The following is a 23515-nucleotide window of genomic DNA, read 5'->3' as shown; positions in this document are numbered from 1 at the left end:
AAGCCTTGTCGATCGGGCCAATGATAAAATTTCGTGAATCTTGTTATGCCTGACGACAAATCGTCACCCAAAACTGTGTGACTGTGCTGCTTCCATGACAAAGCTCAACGTCTGACAAAACATCATATTCACGTCTGACTGACAACCGTTCACGTGATAATCTTGGCTCATTGGAGTCTTGTGATTGGATCAATATCGTTTGGTGAGGTGATGCCATGCATCATAGGGCATGAGCAACACGCAAGCAATCTCTCACCTACCAAGGCTGTTAGCTGAAGGCTGAAAGAATGATGACCGTCCAGCGTCAGAGTCTTGCCCCTGCCCTGAATTTGGGCAAATGACACTAGGACCAAACTCAGCCATCTGTCGTCACAGACTCCTCCTCGTACTGCTCCACCTCCACCTTATCCTCTAGACTGTGCGGTGTGCTCCTCCCAATCGCTCACCACTCACCACTCACCACTAATAATCTCTCTTCATTAAACATCCTGTTTTCATCCCACCATCTGTCCACTTTCCACACAAACCTACCCGACTCTTCCATTTTCGACTCTGTAACCAGCTTCTTCCATCACTCAAGTCTCGTTCCCTTACACCTCATCGTCATATCAATTCAAAATGTCTTTCCAGGACAAGGCCCAACACCAGATCTCTCAGATCGATAAGGAAGTAAGTGTGCACATGTCAAACCACATTTCCAAGCTGTTGCCTATCATCTGCCCATCCCATCCGTCGATGATCATTGCTATTGCCATTGCCATCATCAGTTTTCAGCTATTACGGACCTCTATGTTGACACATACATCACTTTGCAGCTTTCCAAGTACCCTGTCCTCAACAATTTCGAAAAGCAAACCAGCGTCCCCAAAGTCTATGCCTTCCTCGGCCTCGTCGGTCTCTACTTCTTCCTAGTCTTCTTCAACATCGGCGGCGAGTTCCTGGTCAATTTCGCTGGCTTTGTGCTTCCTGGCTATTATTCCCTCGAGGCACTTTTCAGCACCAGCAAGGTTGATGACACGCAATGGTTGACAGTACGTAATAATCCCCACAGCGACTCTGCGCCCACCCGGCAACCTTGGGTTGGAAAAGAAACTGATTGTTCTCTAGTACTGGGTCGTCTATGCTTTCTTGACCGTCTTTGAAAGCATCATTAATGCCGTCTACTGGTTCCGTAGGTGTCCATCCCTCGGTTCACCATTGTTCGTGAGCTAATCTTTCATCTCAGCCTTCTACTATGTCTTCAAGTTTGTCCTGATCCTGTGGATGGCCCTTCCTGCCACCAACGGTGCACAAATTGTCTTCCGATCCTTCATCCAGCCCGTCTTTGCCCGCTTCTTCTCTGACACCGGTAGCGCTGCCGCTGAAGTCCGAAGCAAGACCGATGCTGCTTTCAAAAGCCAGTAGACGGCTGAGGGATTCCTGCAAAGAGTTTGCGAGAGAGTTGAAAGATATTACCAACTCTTGACGATAGCAAACTGAACCTGGTATCCTACTAGCAAGACAATTATCATGTTCAGGGTCACACTATCAACAACATCAGCAGGTCGACGCCAGCCGGGCTAGCATGGTGGAATAAGGTGATTCTGTGTGATTTAAGTACCTTAGTGGAGCGGAACGAAGAGGGCGGCCTAAGGGGCAGCAAGGGCTACTGAAGACTTGCACCACGATAGATTCATGGATTTTGGTTGTTCTGAATTTTTTTGATGCATGCGATGACGATGATGACGCGGGGTGACCAGAGTTGAACGTTTCAAATGACAGGGCATATGTCACAGTCCTAGAGCTGGGTCACAAGGGGACGGAGGGGGAGGAAACTGAGACGGCGGTAGTGTAGTGCACGTGAGTAGTATTGTTACATGAACATTGGAACTATCCCTTTGCCATGGCGTGACCTGATAGAGGCATATTTCCGTGCCTCGAGAACCAACTATAGCAAGCCGGGGGTATCAATTCCAAGCGCCAAAACCCCGTTCAACTGTGCCTTGCTGTTTGGGATTAACAACGATGCGATAAGGGAAAGGATTCTGATCGCTGGTGGTAATAGGCGGGATATGGTCCTTATCCTTGTTGACAATGTTGACAATCTTCACTGCAGTCTTGGTCAGAGAAGACTCCATCGCCCTGCGCACTTTGATCCGGTCTATGATAAAAGGTAGTCAGCGCTTGTCGAAGGACTTCTCTTGGCCGTGGAACATGGTTCTTACCTGCTTCGCTGCGCGGCTTCGCCAGAATAACCTGAACGCACCACTCTTCCCAACAGACTTCCTCGTCAGTCTGTCCTCCACCTAGGCGGCCCAGCCACCCGCCTGTAATGCCAGTCTTGCGCCGCTTGCGATCGAAGAATCGAACCACAATCTCCCCTCGTGTGCCACCGTAGCCTGAATTGGATGACGACGAGTTTAATTGTGAGAGAAGTGAGCTAGTATGGGCGTCTATGGCGGTGGAGATTTCTGGTGGGTCGAGAATTTGTGGGAGCGGAATGGGAAGAGACGGTGATGAGGATGAGGATGATGTTGTTGAGGCGGAGGCGGCAGTGGGGCTGAAGAGAGCTGGTTGTACGGGTGGGAAGTATCGATGGAAGAAGATTGTGTGTAGGACGCCTGTATAGTATTAGTGTGAGTATCAGCCTGTGAATCATCCAGGTTTACTGAAGCAGAGCAAACAATGGCTTATTGATGGCAATGAGGTTGGGGTGAGGAGCGGTGGCAATAGGGTTGAAGTAGGAGAGAGAGAGTGCGCCATCGACCTACCCTTGACTATGTCCTTGACAAAAGCTTGGTCGGCAAAGACCTCAAGTATGTATTCGTGAGGTCTCGGATCCATGGTTGTCTTTGATGTCTGGCTTTGAGGTGATTCTGGTATGGTGGGAATCGCAGGCAGAGGCGAAGGCGATGAGGATTGCGATGATGATGTGTTTCAAGTAGAGCAGCCAGCCAAGTGGCGCCCGTTGGTGGAACGTTATCAGATCATTGTGTTTCCATTGTGCAGATGAGACTGCGAGAAGTTCTTTATGGCTCGGGTCGACTCATGAGAAAACGAAAGAAAGACAAGTAGGTAGGTAGTAGTGTATCGGTTGTACATGAGGTGTTGTACCGTTTATGGCGGGGTTGAGGTGCTGCGGTTGTAAGTAGCCCCTCGGCCAAGGTTGGGGCGAGAAGCTGAAGGTGTTACAGCGTCATTATTGCAGCAAGTCCTATTGGTACCTACCCTACCCTACCTGACCTAAAGACGTGCATATTTGGAGCCCAAGTACTTGGAACACCTGGCAGGATGAATGAAGCGTTTAGGGGTTGCCCACCGGTGAAAGTCCATTTCTAGGCATTTCGTTAGGCTTTCGGTACCTAAATTAACCGGGAATCTTAGGCACCGGGGGCCTGGAATCCCATATTCACGGAACTGCCCCTCACCTAAAGGGACATGTAGGTACTTAGGGGTGTCTTATCCTACCCAGTCACGTGAGCCAGTATATCGTGTGTCGTGCCTTCCCCAATCCCAGCCACCGCAGGCTGTACTTACTCCGTAGGCTGCACGCTGGGGTCGCCTCGGCTCCTTCCCCCGGTGAGTTAGCATGGCAGGCATCCACGGCTAGGTATGGTAAGGTAGACATCATCAAGCCATGAAGTAATCATGCTTCGTCCTCTCTCACCATGATTTCCATCTCCACTTTGACCATCATCCCTCAATATTATTGTCCCGTCGTGCTCGTTTACCCCATTCTCGTCTGCCGTCAGCACCAACATTGGTTTGAACCTCCCACCCACCAGCTCAACAACCGAGGCACCACCACTAGACACCGAACTTTGACATAATTGCGATCTGGAATCTCTGTCCACTACTTCTGTCTAGCCTCATACCTACCTCTCTTTCACGTCCCTCCCTCCCAGTCTACAGGTGCTAAATCAGTCCCTCTGTCCAACGCTCTCCTTTCCATAGGACCCTCACGTAGCCTGCACATTCAACTCGCGGTCATGTCATATTCTACACGCACTTGCCACGAATAGAGCCTCAGCAGCTCTCAATCTCCTCATACCAAATATACAAATATGATATCAGCCACTCGACGATGGCTAAGGCGAAATCGAAATGGAATTGCCATTGGGGCCGGCGTCATCGGCGCAACCTATTTGGCAGGTCAATATATTCTGGGCAAGATCAATGAAGCCCGAGATCGCATGCAGATGGATCGAATAGCAAAGGAGAAGTATGATTCCACTCACCTTGATCCCTACCCTCAATGCTGATACTGGTCTAGCATCCGACGCCGCTTCGAACAAAATCAAACCGATTGTACCATGACCGCCCTTGCACTTCTACCTACTTTGACAGAAAATGTCCTCGAACAACTCCCCGTTGAACAATTGACAAACGAGTTACAACAGAAAAAGGCTGAAAGATTGGCACGTGCATCCGAAGGAAGATCCGAGGCTTCAAGCATACATGACGGTGACACTGTTAGCCTGGCCAGCTTTCAGACAGGAAGTTTTATCCATGCAAGTCAGATTCAAACAGACCCAAACCAGCCTCCTTCACGCCGCACCAAAGCCCAGCTGTGGAATGAACTCAAGATCACCTCCATCACTCGAGCCTTCACCCTGATTTACAGCCTGTCCCTCCTTATCATTCTCACACGAATTCAGCTCAATCTCCTCGGTCGCTTGAATTACCTCTCCTCGGTCCTATCTCTAGCCAATCCGCCTCCACCAGGTCGGGCCAACTCGATCTCATTGGAAGACCATGACAATGACAACGCAGCGGGCGGCTTTGGTAACGACTTCGAAACCAATCGGAAATATCTCACATTTTCCTGGTATCTTCTCCACAGAGGTTACGGACAGATCCTGATCAAAGTCAGAGCGGCTGTGGAAGAGGTCTTTGGATCAGTATCTCCAAATGAGGGTGTGTCGGCCGCAAGATTGAGTGACTTGGTCTTGTCAGTCCGAAAGATCGTTGAAGGCAATACTGAGCAAGAGAGATATGCCACAAGATGGTTGCCATATATTCTCCCACCAAAGGAGGAAGAAGAAGCTGTGTTGATTGAATCCGGAGTCATCACTCCACCTCCTTCCTCACCAAATCCATCATCTCCTGTTGAACAACCCTCCCAACCACAAGTGACGTCTCAACTCAACGCATCGACCGAGCCATTGAGGCAGTTGCTCGACGAAACTGCCGATCTCATCGATTCGCCGACGTTTACAAGAATCCACACTCTACTCTTAGGATCAATGTTTTCTCATCTCGTGGACGGTCACATCATCGCCCAAGCCTTCCCTCAACAATGGGCACATTCCCCATCGTCGTCCCTCTCTGGGCCACAACGCCCGCGGATCCAAGAACTTGACTCTGCTGTGACGGTCGTTCCAGGCGAGCCAAGGGTCAAGCTCGCAAATCTGTTGGCCGTGATCACTCGGCAGGCTCGAGTGATTGGACAAGTGCAGGTGGTGGATAAGATCCCGCGAAACGAGTATGTTGACCGCGCGGAGGCCGAGGTACGCGAATTGGAAGCATTCGCCGCGGTAATTTATGCAAGTAATATTGAACAAAGCATCGAGGGTCAACAACGGCAGCGGCAAGAAACACCCACCGAAGACTCGGTCAAGTCGGCGAGCGGTATTGGAGTCAGCGATGTTGGCTCACAGCCGGTGGACGACTTGATCGAGAGCAAACTTGAGAGCGCGTGGACCAAGATTTCAGGATCGACTACTATCCCGTCTCGCTAAGAGCGAGAGAAGACATGGCGTGGAAGAAGTAGCAACCTCTGACCATTGCGGGGTCATGTGACACAAGTGATCAAGGATCGAGAGCCACGATGAATGATTTAGTCATATTATGACCCAGGTGCTGGTGGCTCCGAGAAGGAATCTATGTACCTTACCATTCAGGCGGTGTGGGTAACGTGTGACAGCACTCCATCTCGGAATATACAAGACATACAATAAACTTGGTTCAGTTTACTTTCAGCCGAAATGCGGAGATGAGCAGTGAGTGAACTGTCTCAGTCATCATTGCTGTCAACAGATGAGGACCGTGACTTTAGCACGAATCGATAGACTCAGACATGGACGATGGGTTCTATCAAGATATCTAGGTGTCCAGGGTATAGCTGCGAAAATCTATGCCGCATGAGTCAATTTCGATATTGACCACGTTTTTCAATGACGAGTCCCATTCCAACATGATCTATTTGTTCATTCATTCATGGTTGACCTTTTGCAGAAGACCCAAAATCTTTTCCTGTGTACCGGTTCACAGATGATTATTTCCCCCCTCGTATGAGCCATTGTGAATAGAGAATCCGTCGTCTTATGCTTCAGCGTCGATAGATACCAAGACCCCAACACACTCTTAACAATGCCAACCCCCAAGCCATGCCAATGCTGTCCCGGACAACGTCGAGTTTACTGCCCGCGACTTCTCTCCATCCGACGGCGACCTCAGCAACGGGGATATCGGCAAATTCAGCCAACATGAGCATCTCGACATCAAAAATCCAGCCGTCCATGTGCATATGTGGCACGATGTAGGGCAGCGTCGGCCGTGAGAAGAGCTTGAACCCGCACTGGGTATCACGGATGCGGGCGGTTTGAGGCGGAGTCATGAATTTGAGCAGCAAGTGAAACGAGTGCATGAGGAAATTGCGCAACTTGGACCGCTTGACTACAGCTTCGCTGCCAACGAGATGGGCACGGGACCCAACGGCCACGCCGCGACCACGCTCGTCAGCAATATCCAGGCATGAGTCGATGAGTTTACCCAAGTCAGTGATGTCGCTGGCGCCGTCGGCGTCGGCAAAAACCACGTATTGCCCTCGAGCGTGCCGCATGCCATGTGTGACGGCTCCACCTTTGCCGCGGTTCTTCTCGAGTGAGATAAATCGGATCGACCCAGGAGGAATCTTGACGCCCGTCTCGCTGCGGTGTGTCCAGGGTCCTGACGCTCGGCGAGGCATCTTGGGGAGGATGTGTTTTCGTGAAAATGTTTGTGCTTCTAGGATGGTGTCATCGGTGGATCCATCGTCGACCAAGAGGATTTCCCAGCCTTGGGCGGTTGAGGTGGAGGAAGAGGACGTTGCGGAATGGGCAGAAGGCGCGGAAGGAGGTACATCGCCAGCGACACCATTCGACTTCCGTCGACGAGCTCGGGATGTTGATATTTGAGGTGGTGTCTCGGATATCGGGGACTTCTCTTCGACGGTGGTGATGGAGGGATTGGTCGCCTTCGTGCCATAGTTTGTCTCAAGATAGTTGACAGCCTCCTCTAACATTCCATTCAGTCGCAGTTCTTCGTTGAAGGCAGGGACTACCAAGGTCACGAGAACTTCTGCAGGCTCGATCGCAGCATCCATGTCAAAGTGTTTGTCTTCACGACGAGCACTCTGTGCTTTCTGAACCATATCATCGTACCAACTAGGAAGGGGTTCTGGGTCTGTGACGTTGCCAGTGGCTTCGACGGTGGTGAAGAACTTCTCCGAGGGGAGGGGCTTCCGAGGATCGGGGACAAAGAGGGTAATGAACAGCCAAATCTAGAGTCGAACATGTTAGGAGAAGCTGGAATGGGCGAGTCGAGAGGTGAGAGGGGGAGCTTACCAAAAGAATGACTGCGAAGATGAGCCAAATCACGATATAGGGAAGTAGATTCCATGTAATGTCCTGTCCTTTGGGAAACATGTCGACGAAATGGCCGCCCATGCGGGTCGGCCCTGAGAATGCTTGGGCAAAGGAGGACATGGTGAGCAGCAGGGCATGTGGCTGGTGTTGGTAAGACTGGTGCAATGCTCAAGCCATGGAGTAGGAGAGGGTGGTAATGAGGAGTCGAACTCAGGCGTGCGACATCTTGTCCAGGCTACGAAGGTGGGACAGAGTATGATACGAAACTCTTGTCAGGTGGCTTTGATTAATTTAAACGCAGGTCATACTCCGTAGAGACAGATGGCATTTCCACTAGAATATTACCAAAATAGGACTAATGCGGTGTGTACCTTGGCCGTATTTGGTTTAGTGTCATCATCTCCAAATTGAGGGCCTCATGAGCTGAGTATGGTATGGAGTGGATATGGATATGAGTATGATCATGTCTGTGATCTAATGATGTATCAAGTGCGGACTGACAAGACATTATGTCTCGAATCGAAGGCTCACGAGGGTGTCTTGTCCAGAATCGCCTTGAACTTCTTGGCCATCTCCATTCCTTGGGCCAACGTTCCTACACGAGCATCAATCGCGTATCCCTCCTGTTCTAGTTTGGCCAGCTCGTTCCAGAGATTGTTCAAGGGCAAAGTGAAGCTCTCAATGAACTCTCCCTCTTCCATTTCAGGCTTGAGGTTCTCTTTTTGATTCCGAGGATCGGACATGTCCACCTCGATAAAGACCATCTTGGTGTTTGTGTTACAAAACCCTGGGTCGTTCCACATCACGAATCCCTCCGCCGCCTTTGCATCGCCAGGGATCGTCCCAATGTAGCCCGTCTCTTCTTTGAGCTCGCGGATTGCAGTTGTTGATGGGTCCTCACCTTCGTCGATGAGCCCAGATGGTACTTCAATCGCAACTGCGTTCACCGCAGGCCGGAATTGCTTCTGAAGCAGTAGGCCGGGGCCATGGGAGGATTTGGGGTCGTTAAGGACTGCTACGACCCCAACAGCATCGATTTGACTGTGTTTGGCTCTGGTCTGTTCACTAACTTTAGCCCTCGAACAAGTCCTTCTAGGTGAGGGAGATCAACTTGTCTTTCCGCTGACTCCCACAGTCTTTGCTTTCCCGTGGGATCGGTGTATGTAATTTTCTTCAAGGTGATCCATTTAGCGTCATCTGTGTTCTAGTAGTCTTCAGTAATCAGCCATCTGAAACTAATTTGAGCAGGGCAAGGTGACTTACCATTGGCTCAACCGACGAGACTGCGGCGTCCCGTGGAGAGGCTGTCGACATTTTGCTCGCCATTACAGGCCCCCGTGTGAGAAATGAAGTGACTTTGTAAGACACAGAGAGAGAATTTAGGCGAATTCTGATGCTTGGACGGAGCATGGGTTGGTCTAGAGGCTCTCGAGTAAGTCAGTCCACTGTGACATTTTAACTCAGAGCATGATACAAACCTGCGGGGAACATGTGCTCCGACTTATCGGCAAAGCTGATGACGTAAACACCTCTGCCCAAAACAGCAACATGTAAACATGGTTTATTCACTCTGCCCCTCTACATATGAAGGAGCCGCCTTCTGCTTCAAAGAGATTACATTCACTCGAGACCCATCTAGAACTCTCTCCAGCCTTCTCCCCCAGTTATCATCTTTTCAGCGATCTCTGCGTGCTTCTCTGCCATGGATACCCAGACTCCTGAGGCATCGTCGAGCGTGTTGGTCCCGAATTTACCTTGGCAAAATGCCAAAACTCGCCCAAACTCCGTCAATGAAGCTTCAACCAAGTGAGCTGGCGGTGATCTACCGGACCGGACTGTCCCTTTGGCCTTGTCTAGGTCGTCCAGGAAAGTCAGGCTCCTTTTCAGAGCAAGAGAAGTCTCTGACTCTTCCTCGTCTTGCCTTTTCGACTGCCTGGAGATGAGACCGTGAGTTCCAGAACCATCATTCCCGACATTTTGTCCTGGAAAATCATCTTTGCCCCAGACATACTCGAAAACTTCTGTATGGCCAACGCCCTTGTACCATGCTCTTGTGTTGTCGAGATCCCCTTCTATTCGATGGAGGATTCCATGCAGAAACATGGCTTCCCATGCTGGATCTGCCTGCATATGTCGTAAAAGAAAATGTGCACTGGGTAAGTCTAGGTTCAGAATGTGGAGTAAAGCTTCCAGGACTGGATGTAAGGATAGATTGGTGATGTGCGAGGACGGGATTAGAGGTTTGGAGGGAGATATTGGGAGAGAGAATAGGGGCCGTAAGGGTCTAGAAGTTGGATCCTGCGCAGAAGCGCTGGGAAGTAGCTTCGCGATTATATCTTGGTAAGAAGACATAGCTGACATAAGTGATGAAGAATTCTCGAATTCAAGAGTGACATGTTTGTGGGTTGTACACGAAGCCATAGATAGATGTTCACTATATTTGCCGACGTCATGACCTCAATGTAGTGTAGGTACAGTCCAATACGGACGAAGGACTTGTTCGTATCGGTCCACTGTCAGCGAGTGGGCATATGCCATATGTACAATGTATCTTGTATGGTAATGGATCAGTCTCATCTCTTTTTCTAGGCTACGAAATTGCAATGCTAACATGGTGCTTGACAATCGCGCCTGCCTCTCAAGAACAAAGGTTGACAGCTTAGCCACGTGATATTTGTCACACGATGTGGTTGCACTTCCTCTTCATTCGTCTGCTTTCCCTTTATTTCATCTTATCTGTCTTCTACAACTCTCCACCTACGAATTTCGTCACTATTCTCAGTCGTTGTCTCAATCCCAAATCCTCTGTCTCTCGTTCCTGATCTCTGCTGGCCACGATCTGTCCCTAAGGATAGTGCCACAATCTACCTCCAAGATGGTGGAAATCTTCTCCTCATAGTCTTGAACTCATCTTCCGCAGATCAGCAACAACTTCACTTGCACCTCTCTCTCCTGACCGAATCGCTCCTTCCATATAGCCTCGCCACACGCTTGTCAACTCAGTTCCAACAAAGTGTATGTTCCCAACCGGTGCCAACAGTGCTTCCCAGCCGTCCGCCAACACCCCTGGAGGCATCACTGGGCATGGGCATCCCCACCCAGAATACGTCTCTTCCATCCATGGTGACTCAAAAGATTCAACAAAAAGATCCTTGATGTCCTCTCCACCTGCCAAAATATCGCTAATCTGCTTCAACACCGAATTCTTCTTGCCCTCTGCATCTTGTGCAGCCCATTGCCGCCCAAACTGTCCCCCTAAGAAACATGTCAAGCTGTATGTTTTGCCGTCGTTGAGGCTTGTGTCTCGGAACACCGACACTGGTCCGGTGAATGATTGTGCCAGGCCGCAAAGCTGCTGGTCCAACCAGAACGGTCTTGTAAACGACACAATATATTTGGTGTAAAATCCATATCGCGTTCGATTAACAACCGCAGTCTTGGATGCAGGAAGGGGAGGTTCAAATGTGAGTGTCTTGTAGACCGGCGTAGGAATCGAGACAATCACCTTGCGAGATTGGAACGTTCGAGGCTCAGGTCCCTGGACTGACACAGAAATTGCCCCTTCAGCCCCATGGGTGATGGACACCACGGGACTGGACAACCGGAGAGACCCCTTCTCTAGCATCTGTGCCATGCCTTCAGAAAACGCAGACGTTCCCTTGTCAAGTCGAAGATATTGGCCTCCGCCTTTGGCATCGCTGCGCATCGTCATCAGTCCTCCACCAGCAGCGCAGTATTCGAGAAAATACAACGCCGACACTTCGCTTGGATCCACTCCTAGCATTGCGTGCGTCCACACTTGTGCCGTTGCAAAGGCTTTAGGTGTTACCTTGGCATCCTCGAGGTACTTCTCAAAGGATATCGAATCCAAATGCCGCCGATGAGGTCCTGCAGAGAATATCGATGGCTGCTGAGACGTCGCAGCACTTTCGACCAGATCACGTATGGAAATGCATGACTCAGTGTCTTGTGACTCTGGGTATTTCGGTGCTTCACCATATCGAAACTTGATCAGGGATCCATCAAAGTCCTGCACAACCACATTTCCAACCGTGTTCTGAACATAGGTCTGAAGGCCCAACTGTTTCGCCAATGCCCACATGCGGCTCTGGTTGGTATCATTGATCCATGCTGCTCCCAACTCAGACTTGACCTGGCCTGTTTTGGAGCGAAGTGACAGCGTTTTGCCTCCCACTCTATCACGAGCTTCGAGTACGAGACACTTAAGGCCTGCCCGTTGAATGTCAAGAGCCGCCTGCAAACCGGATAGACCAGCTCCCACGACAATCACATCTACCGTCGAATGTGACATTCTCTGAAGTGCCTTGAGGGGCGAATCTAATCTTTTGCCAGATATAACGGAAGCGGCCGACTGATACGGAGACTCTTCCAGAAACTCTTCAGGAACCAGATTGGGAGCTTGCGTATACATCCATAGTCATATCTTGTGGGTGTGGCGCGATATATATACATATTCAAGTTGTATCAAGAAAATCAAAGCGGAGCTGCCGACGCGAATCTCCGCTCTGACCTCGCTCGCGCCGAGCTCCTCTCCAAAGCCCATGGACCTCCGCCAACCGACCACGCACAGAACTATACCTTTGCAACAGTTGCAGAAAGTGGATTAACATGACCACGAGTCACGTCAGAACAGATTCTCTTCTCACTGCCCAAGATACCTTGTGCCAAGGCTGGGAGGGGTATCGCATCCAGAATTCCACGAAGCGAACTTAGGTATATGATATACCTGACTTTGCATCATCATGGCCCTCCAGACTGATCCTCGGTGGTGTCGCTCGAGTTTGGGTTGAGATACGGAAGGCCGTGCCGTCAAGGAAACGCATGGACAAGCCCAGCAATCTCCTGTACTGATTGCTACTGGATAGGGTGGAAACTAGACGCCGGCTACTTTGGACCGGAGAGGCAGGCGTCGACAGATGCCCAGTTGACAACCAAGAGCAGTCGACCTCCCACTTATTCGTACACTGCGAGGTGGCGCAGTCCGTATGGAGGGAGATGGCTGGAATCCACCGGAGGGCAACAAGGCACCGTCCTGCGGCGCTGCAAGTCCCAATACCGGAGACCAAGGAGGAGCTCCTGGTATATGCGCTAAAGTGGCACCTGAGGTTGAAAACAAGTATGACAAGGCGAGATGGCTTGCGCTCTTCCCGGAAGCTATATGACAGATATGGAAGATCTATCTGAACAACCACTTCCGGGGGGAGAACTTTTCGGCGAGGTGGCTGGTCAAACTCTACCGGAAAGCCATCAAGACAAGAATCGTAGTGGAACGGGCAATGATCTCCTGCCCGGAGAGATGCGACATGCGAAAGACTACCAACACCTTCTTTGCCAGAATCTGGGGCCAGTCGGTTGACCGGATCCTTGTTGATGGCGTGCGCGTCTTTGGCCCTTGTTGGGAAGTTGTCGAGAAGGCGCCAACAACACCTTGGAGGTTCAGCCTCGTCACTTTCTTACCACCAAGTAACATTAACTGGTTCTGGGGATGACAATGGCAAACCCCAGCCCGTTGGTCAAGTGCAGTGAAGGGTGATCTTCACGTTCGAAGGCGAACGGCCGGGCTATTCATTCACGACCAGATGGCTGATCAACATGATCTCGCTCTCTTGTTGCCTTCCTTCGCCAAACTGGACTTCAGCACGTCTCTTGACATATACTTTCCCTAGATTCATTAACCCTTATGTGCTTCAGCCCACACCAATCGTCAAGATCCTACTTTCATCAAAAAGATTGTCCATCCTTCATCACAAGATTCGGCCAATCCCAAGGCTGCAGTGTTCGTCTCTACTATTTTCTCCGCGACGGTGATCTTGACGTGATTCTAACTCGATGTCCACCAACATGAGTCCTTCAACCACCTCCCTCAAAAGCAAAGGCATTCTAAACGGCGGGATCCTCAAGCCCATGAAGCGTTGCCAAACACATTCAGTTTCTCACAATGGACGAGTCCAAAAGAACCCAAGACCATCGTCAGCCAGCCGACAGAGCTTGACTTCAATCATGCCCACTCGCCGTGTCTCTCAAGGAGCCCATCTTCGAAAGAGGTCAGAGCGACTGGCTCTGTGCCTCGCAAAGGCCGACAATCAGATCTTAAACATCTCAGCTCCGGTGGGTGGACAAAGTGTACCTCCCCAAGCAAAGCCTTCTGCGCCTCTGGTGGTTCCTGGCCCAGAACCAACCTCTTCCGCCGGTCATCCTCTCGAGTTCATGGGTAGACCAAAGATATATCGCAGTCCCGATCTCTTCGGCGGGGACTCAAAGTACGCCGACCCCGACTTCAAGCCCAGCCTGGATTCTCTGCGAGATCCGCACCAGCAGCATTTGACATGGCCTCAGTACGCCGCGTCGCCTCAGTCTGCCCAGGTAAGGCGACAACTTCCTACTGAGTCCTTGGGAGGGCAGATGGAAGTGAGTACAGTTGACAAAATGGAACTGGAAAGTCAGCAATTGAGCATCCCACTGGAGCAAATCCCACGGCATCAATACAAGGACGTTGTCATGACAGACCCGTCGGGATACGATAACAAGCAGACGTCAACAGACACAAGCTGTGTTGTGCTTGCCATGCAAGACGTATGCGTGGATTCATCAACGCCGCCCGAGACGCAAGGACCCTGTCCTCCATCCTCAACTGGGTTCGTTCGCGACGGATGGCTAGCCAAAAGACATGATCAGAAACGTCTTACGTCGCGCTTACAGCGATGGCATCCGCATCGCCGCCAGTCTACCCCAAAGAAGACTGAGTCGGAGTTGCTCTCCCCAAAAGTCCTGGAAGAGATCTTCAAGCTGGATCAAGAGCCAGAGCCAGAGTATGCTGTAGATAGTCAGCAAGCTACTGTTGTACAACATGTCAAGGCATCTGGTGAGGCCTTGCGCCAGAATCGGCCTCGAAAGAATGTCCGCTTCAACCTGATCCCTGAGATACTGGGGCCTCGACACGTCTCGAGCGATGACGAGGACTCAGAGGTTGGCCCACTTGTCGGCGTGGAGCAAGAAGATGTTCCAGAAAACCTGGATGACCTCTACACCAGTCCCATCGTGAGAACTTCCGGGGAAGACACCACCTCGAAGAAAAATGGGGTCACGCAACAACGACAACGAGATTCCAGCGAACCACGACAGCAAAATAGACAGTCTCAAAGAATCGAGGCAGCCCAGAAGGAGACACGACTGGATGACGGGACCATGCCCAACAAGGAGGGCGTGAATGAGCCTCGATCTCGTCTGGTGACAAGGGTTGGAGCCGTGATTTCACGGTATATGCCTGCCTCGCTAGGCCGGTTATGGGTTTGATTCATCCAAGAATCTCAAGCGTCCAGTATGCTGCAGGAGGAAATCAAAGACGTAAGCGCAGGGAAACAGCAAACAAGAACAGGAAAGTGATCAGATGAAGGAATAAGGCTCACGTGAGGACCAGGGCATGCACTTCAAAGAGCATGCCCCGGCTGGACATGAAGACAAGGGTTGAAAAGAGCGGATGTCGGAGTCCATCTCGGAGAGGACCCGGCAGCAATATTGTGATGAGAGCAGAAGGACTAAGGCACAAATTAAGTTGAGAGACACAAGGATAGAGAAATGGTAGAAACGTTGGAAGCGACCAATCCTAAGCCCAAGAGCAGAATTCAAGTCCTCAGTACTACATTCGTACTCCACGACACGGTCATCTGTGTGTCACAACGAAGATAACATTAAATCCAAGCATGGTGTCGTCCCAAGATGATGTCGCACAGTGATGGAATCTGCTTGTCTGGTTCGTATACATGGCTGGGATACAGTGACAGTCTGTCCAGGCAAATCTTTGCTCACATTCTCAACCCAACAGCTCATTTACGGTCACCGACAAGATCAAGATATGGGATAGGCTAGAATATAGGCTACCTATCATTCTTTCCTCTTCTAAGGATGCATGTCCATCCAAAGCGCCATGCCCTGTCTATGGTATATCCAATGCGGGGTTTCAAGATTGATCAGGTGAGAAATATTAATCGGAGCTTCGTTTTCGCTTCGCTTCCCCTCTTTTCTTGATTTCTATCTAACCTTTACCGTCTCACGCTCACCTCTCGTTTGATTTGGCTACGTAACTCGAAATATTGCCCAACGAATCCGAATCGTCTGGTCGAGTCAGGTCCGGTTCGGAGGATTTGGTGAGAAATGGTGTCATACAGACACATTCGTCGTTTGGTTCTGGGCCGCGACTTAGGGGAGACGTCCATCTTTCTAATTACATGTACTCCGTTCCCCCGCTGCTTCAATGTGACCCCTTCATTCAGAGCTCTAATTGATATCAAGTCTTAAAATCTTGATTATCCCGCTACATACTTGTTCAGAAGTTAGCACTCGTGACAGAGGAAATCGTGTTCCTGAATTGATTGATCTTTCGTCCAGCATCAACAGCCATGCCACGACAAGATATCGAGTTCAAAACTTCAGACCATGTCACTCTACGTGGCTGGTTCTACACCCCTGAAGGCCATGACGGAGTCAAACTACCTGCCATAGTGCTCGCCCATGGGTTCAGCGCTCTCAAGGAGTTCGACCTCGATGCATTTGCCGAGTATTTCGTTTCGAAACTGCCCATTGCCGCTTTGGTCTACGACAATCGTGGCTTTGGAGACAGTGACCAGAAGGATGGCGAGCCTCGTCTGGAAATTGTGCCGGCTCTGCAGATCTCCGATTACTCGGATGCCATTACATATGTCTCGCAGAGACCCGAGGTTGACCCTGACCGTATTGCTATTTGGGGCTCATCCTACAGCGGCGGCCACGTTTTATATGTCGGCGCGGTTGATAGGAGGGTCAAGGCGGTATTGAGCCAGGCTCCATTGGTCAGCGGCTGGGAGAATTTCCATCGCTTGGTTAGGCCTGATTTTGAGGTTGGCTTCAATGCCATCTTCGCCGCAGGTATGTGGTGGCATTTATCCCTTTTCTCCCGGTCAACTCCCTCCCCACATCACCGCGGCTGATCACAACCAGACCGGATTGCAAGATCACAAGGCAAAGACCCGGGATTTGTACCTGTGGTCGATGCCGATCCCTTGAAGCCATCTGCTTTGCCGACTCCCGACAGCCATCAGTTCTTTTCCTCCTGGGAAGCCAAGTCTAAATGGGAGAACAAGATCACTGTTAGGACGTGAGTTTATTAATGCATCTTGTTCCCCTTTCGAAAGCTAAAGCACCGTCAAGTATTGAACTCTTCCGAGGTTATGAGCCACAGCAACTGATTGAAAGGATTTCACCCACGCCGTTGCTCATGACTGTTGCTAGAGACGATGTCCTCACGCCAGCAGACCTGGCATTGGCTGCGTATGCCCGCGCCAGAGAGCCCAAGCAATTGCAACTGCTACCTGCAGGCCATTTCGACGCGTACACTGGGTCCTTTTTCGAAAGAAATGCTGGGACCCAGGCGGAGTTTTTGAGAAAATGGATCATCGACACTGCCTAATCCGTCCTCGTCATGGAGACGCATACATACCTGATTGGGGCAAGGACCGAGTATTTCAGGGCCTCCAATGGCAAGTTTGCTCGTCTTTCTATGAATGCAAGAGGCATACATGGATGATGCGGGTGGTATATGTGCAATCAGACCACAGGAGGGGGAAAGGCAACAAAAGCCCACTCAAATCATGCCATCGAAGGTTTGGCCGTGGACGCAAACGACGCATATGAGGGCGACACAGGCAACGACAGCTTGGGCAGATCACTGTCAGGGTAGCATTTGCTGTGAATGCAATTGGCTGTCGCTGCTCAGAACCCCCCATCGTTGTTGCTTCGTAGCCTCGTAGAGATAAAGATTTGTTCCAATTATTGAGCAACTCATTGAAACTTTGTTCCTTCCCAGGGTTGGATGGTTGATGAAGATCTGACTTGCTTCTTCGCTCAAGCGCCGGCCGAAAGTTGCAGGGGTTCAAGTGTCTTGATGAGCAATCCAGAGGCTCGGCCCAGTTCGCCGCCCTCCTTTTTGGCTGCATCGATTCCAGCCCATATAATATCGTGATAGGATCTTGAAAAGAGTTCTGACCTATCGTCCTGACCTTCGAGCATTTGATGACCGGGATCGGTGGGTGGTCCAAATAGATTGAGCTGGGCATAGGGATTTGATTTTGTCGGTATCGACATTGCTGTAATATCCCAAAGTGGAAATCCGAAAGTAATCAAGTCAATGTCCGAGCTTGTTGGATCTTCATGAAGCCCTTGGCGTAGAAAATCGGCGAGGACTTGCATGATCCTGGCAGTAGATTTGATGTCTCCTCCAAAAGAAGTCTTGGTAGAGGACCACTTTGTTGAATCTGCGGATCTCCAGCCGAGAACTGTCAAAAAGCATTCCAGAGTCTGAGACCAACCTCCTGCACAAGATACCAGCTCGATGCCGGCGACTTTGATCACGTAGGACAAAAAATCAATGGCGGAAAGGCGAATGTCTTTTGACAGATGGGTCATGCCGGCTCGCATGTATGGGAGTAGCTTGGAGACATGATCGCCAATATCTTCCGAGGAAAGACTTTGGAACAGTTTCAACAACTGGTTGCGAACGCCAGAGGAGGCGTCAAGGATGAGGGGGCATGTTGCGGTGAGAAGGGCGTTTGCCGATACTGGCAGGGTGGAACCAGGGCGAGAAGCAGTGATGTATGCTGTTAAATAGGCTAAAGAGTCTTTGCGTTGGGTATCAGAGCGAGATGAAACAAGAGAAAGCTGGTGTTGAAACTTGGTTGACTCCGCGGGGGCATTCACGTCAAGTTGTTGAGACAAGACAATCGCTGTTTCTTGAGTCAGCTATCGAAGTGGCAAGATGGACACAAGAACAGCAAGGACCTTACATTTTGAACGAAAACTGGTGTCTGTGGTGTTGGCAGCTTTGGGTCTCGCCTTGCCCACCTTCAGTTTGGGTTTCTACCAAGAAGAGGTCAGTCAGCATTGAGGGCCATGAATATGAGGCAGAGCAGAGCGGCTGACTTGAAAGTCCTTCTTCTTCTCCTTCTTTTTCTTGGCACTTGAGCCCATGATTTGGGAATCAAGTCGTCGACTCAAGTATTCGGTGTCATTCACGACGAGATGCGGAGTTGTCGTGAAGTGCAATGAGGTTAGAAACCGTGGAGGGAAAAAATTCGAGATGCGCGGAGAAACGTTCAAGAAATGGGCAGGAAGGAGCCTTCGACAACGGGCCGGGCCGCCAAAGCGGAAAGACCCAATTAGGAAGGAATCTTTGTGTCACTGAAATCCCCAATTCTGCGGAGATGGATTTCATGCTGTAATGAAAACCCATCGTCCCTGTGATCACTCACGCCTCTTGTCCCACATCTCATGTTCATGACAGTTGAATTAAACTTGCGTCAGCAACCTTGCCTCTCGGCTTCCGGCAAGCATCTCGTGCATGTTCCAACGGTCGCAAGAGCTTGACCGATCCAAGTGCAAACCTTGAATCAGCGCGCGTCCAAACGCGACTTCGGTTTACACCAACCCTCAGGAGCCTTCTGAGATGACTGTGCGATCGAACTCGGCAATCTCTTGCTCTTGCTGTTCGTGAGTTGGACATGGCCCAGAATGACAGAGTGGGTAGCCAGCAAACATTACTGTCGCCATGTGACTGACTGTAGCTTCTTTTAGGGATATCCCAACGTCAGCTCGGTCGACGCCACTCTCCGCGCATTGACGGACCGCCCCAATGTTCAGTCAACACTCATACTTTCTAAAAGAGATGGTTCCATCATTCGGGCAACGGGCTTGATCGTATCAGGGAAACACTCGGTGCCCCGCGCAGGCCAAACATCTAGGTGGACCAGCGGCCCCGGCCCCAGTGTGACACAAGACTCTGGAGCTGGCGAGGGCGGCGACCACGCTGCTGACGGTCAAGAGCAGGGTGAAGAGTCTAAACACCAGGTCACACCGGCTGAGGTGTTGGCCTCAGCCATCTTCCAATTTGCCAAAAACGCATCAACCGTCGGAGCGGTATTGGGGGGAATATCTCGAGAAGCGGACAAGACATCTGGTGGGATCTACGGAGATGGGTCGGCCTCGATGCAGGAAGTAGCAGGCGAGGACGAGTCACACAAAGTCAGGGAGGACGAGGTTCAATTGCTCAGGCTACGGACCAAGAATCAGGAAATCATAATTTTCCCCGACCCCAACTACATTTGCTGTGTGGTACAGAGAATGGGCAAGGTTGGAAGTGCTACGGATGGAAAATAAAACAATGGAATGGCAGCAAATTAGAGGCTGGGGAGAGAGTGTGCAACATCCAGCAAGCAACAGGGGGCCACAATGAGACTCATGGAGACACCCATGTCCCTAACATATTATTGCGTTATTGTGTGCTTCGAGTGTGGAATGGCGAACGTGGTCACCTGCCTATTTTGACCACTGCCACATTGCATTTTGTGTTGTGGCCGGAGCACAGATAAGAATCATGAGATGCAGCCTCAATTGGTGTGAATCATCCATCAACTGATTGTAACTCGGACTCCAGATGCCTCAGTGCCGTGCTCAGGAATCATGCTGGAGTCAATGTGAATGGACAATGACCCGGATGTTATCTACACATCGGACAAGTTTGGGTTCATGCGCTCATGCGCTCGCTTGCCCCAGATTCTTTATCGCCAATCCAGTTGGGAAAAACTACCCTGTTATCGCGGGGCTACCGCCTGGACAACTGTAACCTTTGGGATCGTGCCATTCTGAAGGCCCGGAGCCGCCCTCTGCCTATCACCCGGTCAAGATTGCAACTGTCACGACGCTTCGCTATCAGTTGAAGTCGTGCCAAAACCATGTTCTACCAGGCGGCCATGGTGAAATCAACATGTCAGTGGTCGCTCCTGCCCTTGGTTTGGCACCTTCAGCACGGCGATCTCCACCGGCTTCTTATCAGCTTCTAAGCGAATTCGGCACACTGTGATTCTTCAATACTTATTAAAGAAACCAAAGTCGCATCTCAATCGTCTTTCTTGTACGTACTGGATGGTGTCTGCTACCTGGTGTCTGCTGCCTGCGTTCTGACGTCTATGGTCTACGGTACGCGAAAATGCCATGGAACAAGCAGTCCACCCAAAGCACACGACATCCCACCCTCCTTGAACTCAGCACCAAGTCCAAGCCATTGAAATTGCAGCAGATACCTCTCCCAGAATGCCTTGACCAGATACAGACACGAACACAAACGTCTAGACACACGCAACTTGCTTACTAGAGGCGACAGCCAACGTAACATGTCCACCACCTCCGGGATCTTTCCACATCCTACAACATGTTGCTAAGTACAGTAGCTCCTTGCCAGTGTCGACCATCCCTCCACTTGACCTGTACCCGAGGACCCTACGACCGACTCGAGAAGTGCGAATCAGATACCAACAACAAAGGAAAAAAGGGAGGAATCACGGCGCCACCATACGCGTCGGCTTGCCCTGCCCACGCACCGAAGTTTGGATGACGGATGCCTCGTCTTGCCGCCATGACCAGCCTACCGCTCATCCCAGCAAAGAACCATCACAATTCCATTTCCTTTACGAAGTTTCATGATTCATCCAGCTAAGCCTAAGGTTCCCGGATCCTTTCTTTCTCTCTCACAGCTGTGAATGAGAAGAAAGCCAATTTGCAGAACCGAACACTAGCGTGGGGATGTGCATCTGCGGCCTTGGAACCTTGGAACATGGCGCTACCTGTTCAACTCGTCCTTCGACCTCTCCACCCATGCTTGCCCAGTCGAATGATCTCTCACTCTCGCCTCAATGCTGACGCATGTGCACTGAACTTGACTATTGCTCAACAACTTTCGAAAACACGTCGCTTGCACACCACAACACGGATGTTGAGCTGTCGCCTACACGGTAAGATCAGGCTGGGTTCCCAATAGGGATCAGCATTCTTGGATATTGGGGGAGCTCTTGAGCTCTCTGCCAATTCTAACTTATGCCCCACTAAGATGGTTCTAGGCAAGGCTCCGAGTCAATCAGAAAGGTGCCGAGAAATGCAGCTAACCCTAGCCTGCAGCTTGAGAGAAGAAAGATGGCGACTAACATTTTAGACTTTTAGCAACTGGCCTGTGCTGCGCCCAACGCCAGAGGGTTTTGCCTTGTCGGTCCGATTCAAGTCAGCATTTCGAACGGGTTCTGGTGTCCGACTTGTATTCGTGCCGCCCAAAGACAATTCCATGCTCTCACACTAGCATGACTACGGAGTAGTCAAGGAGTGATCACCACCCACCCTGGGACTTGGGAACCCTCTGAGAGTTCACATATTTGTCTACGGAGTAGGTCCCTTCAAGGTCAACGTTGAGTCAGACCAATCGATGCACCAAGTCGTTGACAAATCTTGATGAATCTCCGCCCGATCACCATCGTTTCACATTTGATTCTCGATTCGAAGGCGAGCTGATGGTTTCCCAACACAACGTCATGATCGATCCCAAATCTGTGACATCTGTGTGTACTGTTCAATTACACACTATGGACCGACGTGTGGGATGCATCTGCTATCCGAACCGATGACCAACATCTGCCAAGAGGGTTTGCGCAATGACATATCCAATCCAGTCCTTGTTTGGGTGATTACTCCCGGGCAATACATCGCCGAGTAGCGTTGCTCGCGCCTACTCGTATCCTCAATTTATTGATGCTCGCTTGAACGGGAGCTCTCAGGACCCTCTTTTTGTGACCCACTCATTACACGCACGGATTATTGGAGAGCGACTTCTTTTTTTGGTTGTTACTGGTCAATTAACGGTGTTGATGTCTCTACGAATATATGTACGAGACGCAGTTGCCGACTGGCGCCAGTATCATTCTTAGAGACGATGTGACGGGGCTGCCGCAGCGTGCATTTGGATGTCTCGCTCTTCTCCCGATTCATCTCCAGTCGTCCGTGGTGTACGCTCAACCGAATTTCTGCTGAGTGTCGTGGCACGAACCATGTTTCCCCGAGACGGTGGATAATAACGTTCTGGTAAGTCTCGAAGGTTTGGGCCTGCAATTCTTGGAGAACAAGGGCGTGTTTGAACTGTCATGACTGTCAACAGGTGGTCTTGATTGACCCTGGCGACGTTTGGCGGGGCAACATTTCCGCCGTGGCTGGTCGGGCGGATCTGACACGAATATATGACAATAACCATTACATAGCACCAGAGAGTTAGGGAATCTCGAAAGGGAAGCAGGCCATTCGACTGCGCTTAACACATTTCTCTTTGAAAATCACCGTCGCTCATGTCAAAACAAAGTCTAGCTTAGGTACGTTTAGAAATATGATTTTCCATTTTTACTTTATTTTGTGTCGAAGGGTTGCAGATGTGTCTACCGTAATCCCTGAAGTGAGTGACGTGCTGGCTGTTTGACGATCTGAAAAGCTGACCCACAGACACCTCGGGCTTCACTTTGGTGGGCTCGGGTATTCCATGGGGCGGATTGATGCTTGCGAGTGCGCCATGCACACAAGGACATGGTTACTGGTCCACCATTTGGCATATTGACGGTAGGCGACAGTTGACCCGTCGTCGAGGTTATAGGCTCAACAGCGCAAGGACGAGGACATGGGTTTGACTGGCACGACTGAGCAATCGTGAGAGATTGTGCCAAGTATACCAGTGGGATACGCCTTGACTCAGGATTCAGGGTCTGACCAGACCGGCCATCAGTCAACTGTATACTGCAATGCACGAAAGCCAAAGGAGACGCCGGGGTGCAAGTCTTGGGACCAGGGAATACTTCATGTCAGATCAGGTACATCGGGCAGTGTGCCACGCTCGGATTGTAGTTGCTCTTGTCTACGTATCAGCTGCGGTTTTCCAGGAGGTTAGCTTAGCATGCAATCAGTACTCGTACATGTCCGGGGCTTGGAGTCAACCAAAGAGATGATTGTTTGACTCACTGTAGCTGCTGTTCGGTGGTGTTCAGGGGGTGTGATTCACC

General features: G+C 50.6%; 10 protein-coding genes across 10 annotated transcripts; 5 read left to right on the top strand and 5 right to left on the bottom strand.

The window, feature by feature from the left end:
- Positions 1-308: 308 nt before the first annotated feature.
- Positions 309-1891, top strand: PV10_05595 (protein yop1). Its single transcript, XM_016370282.1, has 4 exons — positions 309-669; positions 816-1031; positions 1108-1171; positions 1226-1891. The coding sequence occupies exons 1-4, from the start codon at positions 619-621 to the stop codon at positions 1402-1404; spliced, it is 510 nt and encodes a 169-aa protein (XP_016222575.1). The 5' UTR covers positions 309-618; the 3' UTR covers positions 1405-1891.
- PV10_05594 (uncharacterized protein) lies at positions 1827-3190 on the bottom strand. Its single transcript, XM_016370281.1, has 3 exons — positions 2751-3190; positions 2205-2600; positions 1827-2140 (listed from the first exon to the last, which is right to left on the bottom strand). Exons 1-3 carry the CDS (start codon positions 2821-2823, stop codon positions 1947-1949), a joined length of 663 nt encoding a protein of 220 aa, XP_016222574.1. The 5' UTR covers positions 2824-3190; the 3' UTR covers positions 1827-1946.
- A 479-nt stretch (positions 3191-3669) lies between these two features.
- Positions 3670-6122, top strand: PV10_05593 (uncharacterized protein). Its single transcript, XM_016370280.1, has 2 exons — positions 3670-4201; positions 4253-6122. The coding sequence occupies exons 1-2, from the start codon at positions 4044-4046 to the stop codon at positions 5718-5720; spliced, it is 1626 nt and encodes a 541-aa protein (XP_016222573.1). The 5' UTR covers positions 3670-4043; the 3' UTR covers positions 5721-6122.
- Positions 6040-7855, bottom strand: PV10_05592 (uncharacterized protein). The gene is made up of 2 exons (XM_016370279.1): positions 7587-7855; positions 6040-7522 (listed from the first exon to the last, which is right to left on the bottom strand). Exons 1-2 carry the CDS (start codon positions 7725-7727, stop codon positions 6311-6313), a joined length of 1353 nt encoding a protein of 450 aa, XP_016222572.1. The 5' UTR covers positions 7728-7855; the 3' UTR covers positions 6040-6310.
- Positions 7856-7908: 53 nt separating this feature from the next.
- PV10_05591 (uncharacterized protein) lies at positions 7909-9044 on the bottom strand. The gene is made up of 3 exons (XM_016370278.1): positions 8871-9044; positions 8719-8811; positions 7909-8665 (listed from the first exon to the last, which is right to left on the bottom strand). Exons 1-3 carry the CDS (start codon positions 9015-9017, stop codon positions 8135-8137), a joined length of 771 nt encoding a protein of 256 aa, XP_016222571.1. The 5' UTR covers positions 9018-9044; the 3' UTR covers positions 7909-8134.
- Positions 9045-10308: 1264 nt separating this feature from the next.
- Positions 10309-12039, bottom strand: PV10_05590 (uncharacterized protein; the record flags this gene model as incomplete). Its single annotated transcript, XM_016370277.1, has 1 exon — positions 10309-12039. The coding sequence occupies one exon, from the start codon at positions 12037-12039 to the stop codon at positions 10501-10503; it is 1539 nt and encodes a 512-aa protein (XP_016222570.1). The 3' UTR covers positions 10309-10500.
- Positions 12040-13243: 1204 nt separating this feature from the next.
- On the top strand, positions 13244-14921 carry PV10_05589 (uncharacterized protein; the record flags this gene model as incomplete). Its single annotated transcript, XM_016370276.1, has 1 exon — positions 13244-14921. The coding sequence occupies exon 1, from the start codon at positions 13458-13460 to the stop codon at positions 14919-14921; it is 1464 nt and encodes a 487-aa protein (XP_016222569.1). The 5' UTR covers positions 13244-13457.
- An 897-nt stretch (positions 14922-15818) lies between these two features.
- Positions 15819-17466, top strand: PV10_05588 (uncharacterized protein). Its single transcript, XM_016370275.1, has 4 exons — positions 15819-15855; positions 15918-16529; positions 16602-16758; positions 16812-17466. Exons 2-4 carry the CDS (start codon positions 16025-16027, stop codon positions 17068-17070), a joined length of 921 nt encoding a protein of 306 aa, XP_016222568.1. The 5' UTR covers positions 15819-15855; positions 15918-16024; the 3' UTR covers positions 17071-17466.
- On the bottom strand, positions 15927-18706 carry PV10_05587 (uncharacterized protein). The gene is made up of 3 exons (XM_016370274.1): positions 18579-18706; positions 18443-18515; positions 15927-18382 (listed from the first exon to the last, which is right to left on the bottom strand). Exons 1-3 carry the CDS (start codon positions 18624-18626, stop codon positions 17505-17507), a joined length of 999 nt encoding a protein of 332 aa, XP_016222567.1. The 5' UTR covers positions 18627-18706; the 3' UTR covers positions 15927-17504.
- A 189-nt stretch (positions 18707-18895) lies between these two features.
- PV10_05586 (uncharacterized protein) lies at positions 18896-20221 on the top strand. The gene is made up of 2 exons (XM_016370273.1): positions 18896-19174; positions 19230-20221. The coding sequence occupies exons 1-2, from the start codon at positions 19157-19159 to the stop codon at positions 19809-19811; spliced, it is 600 nt and encodes a 199-aa protein (XP_016222566.1). The 5' UTR covers positions 18896-19156; the 3' UTR covers positions 19812-20221.
- Positions 20222-23515: the final 3294 nt, after the last annotated feature.

Source organism: Exophiala mesophila, assembly GCF_000836275.1.
Source record: "Exophiala mesophila strain CBS 40295 unplaced genomic scaffold supercont1.4, whole genome shotgun sequence".
NCBI classification, from domain to species: Eukaryota; Fungi; Ascomycota; class Eurotiomycetes; order Chaetothyriales; family Herpotrichiellaceae; genus Exophiala; species Exophiala mesophila.
The sequence above is the reverse complement of the archived record's forward strand: the minus strand, read 5'-3'. Positions and strand labels throughout refer to the sequence as shown.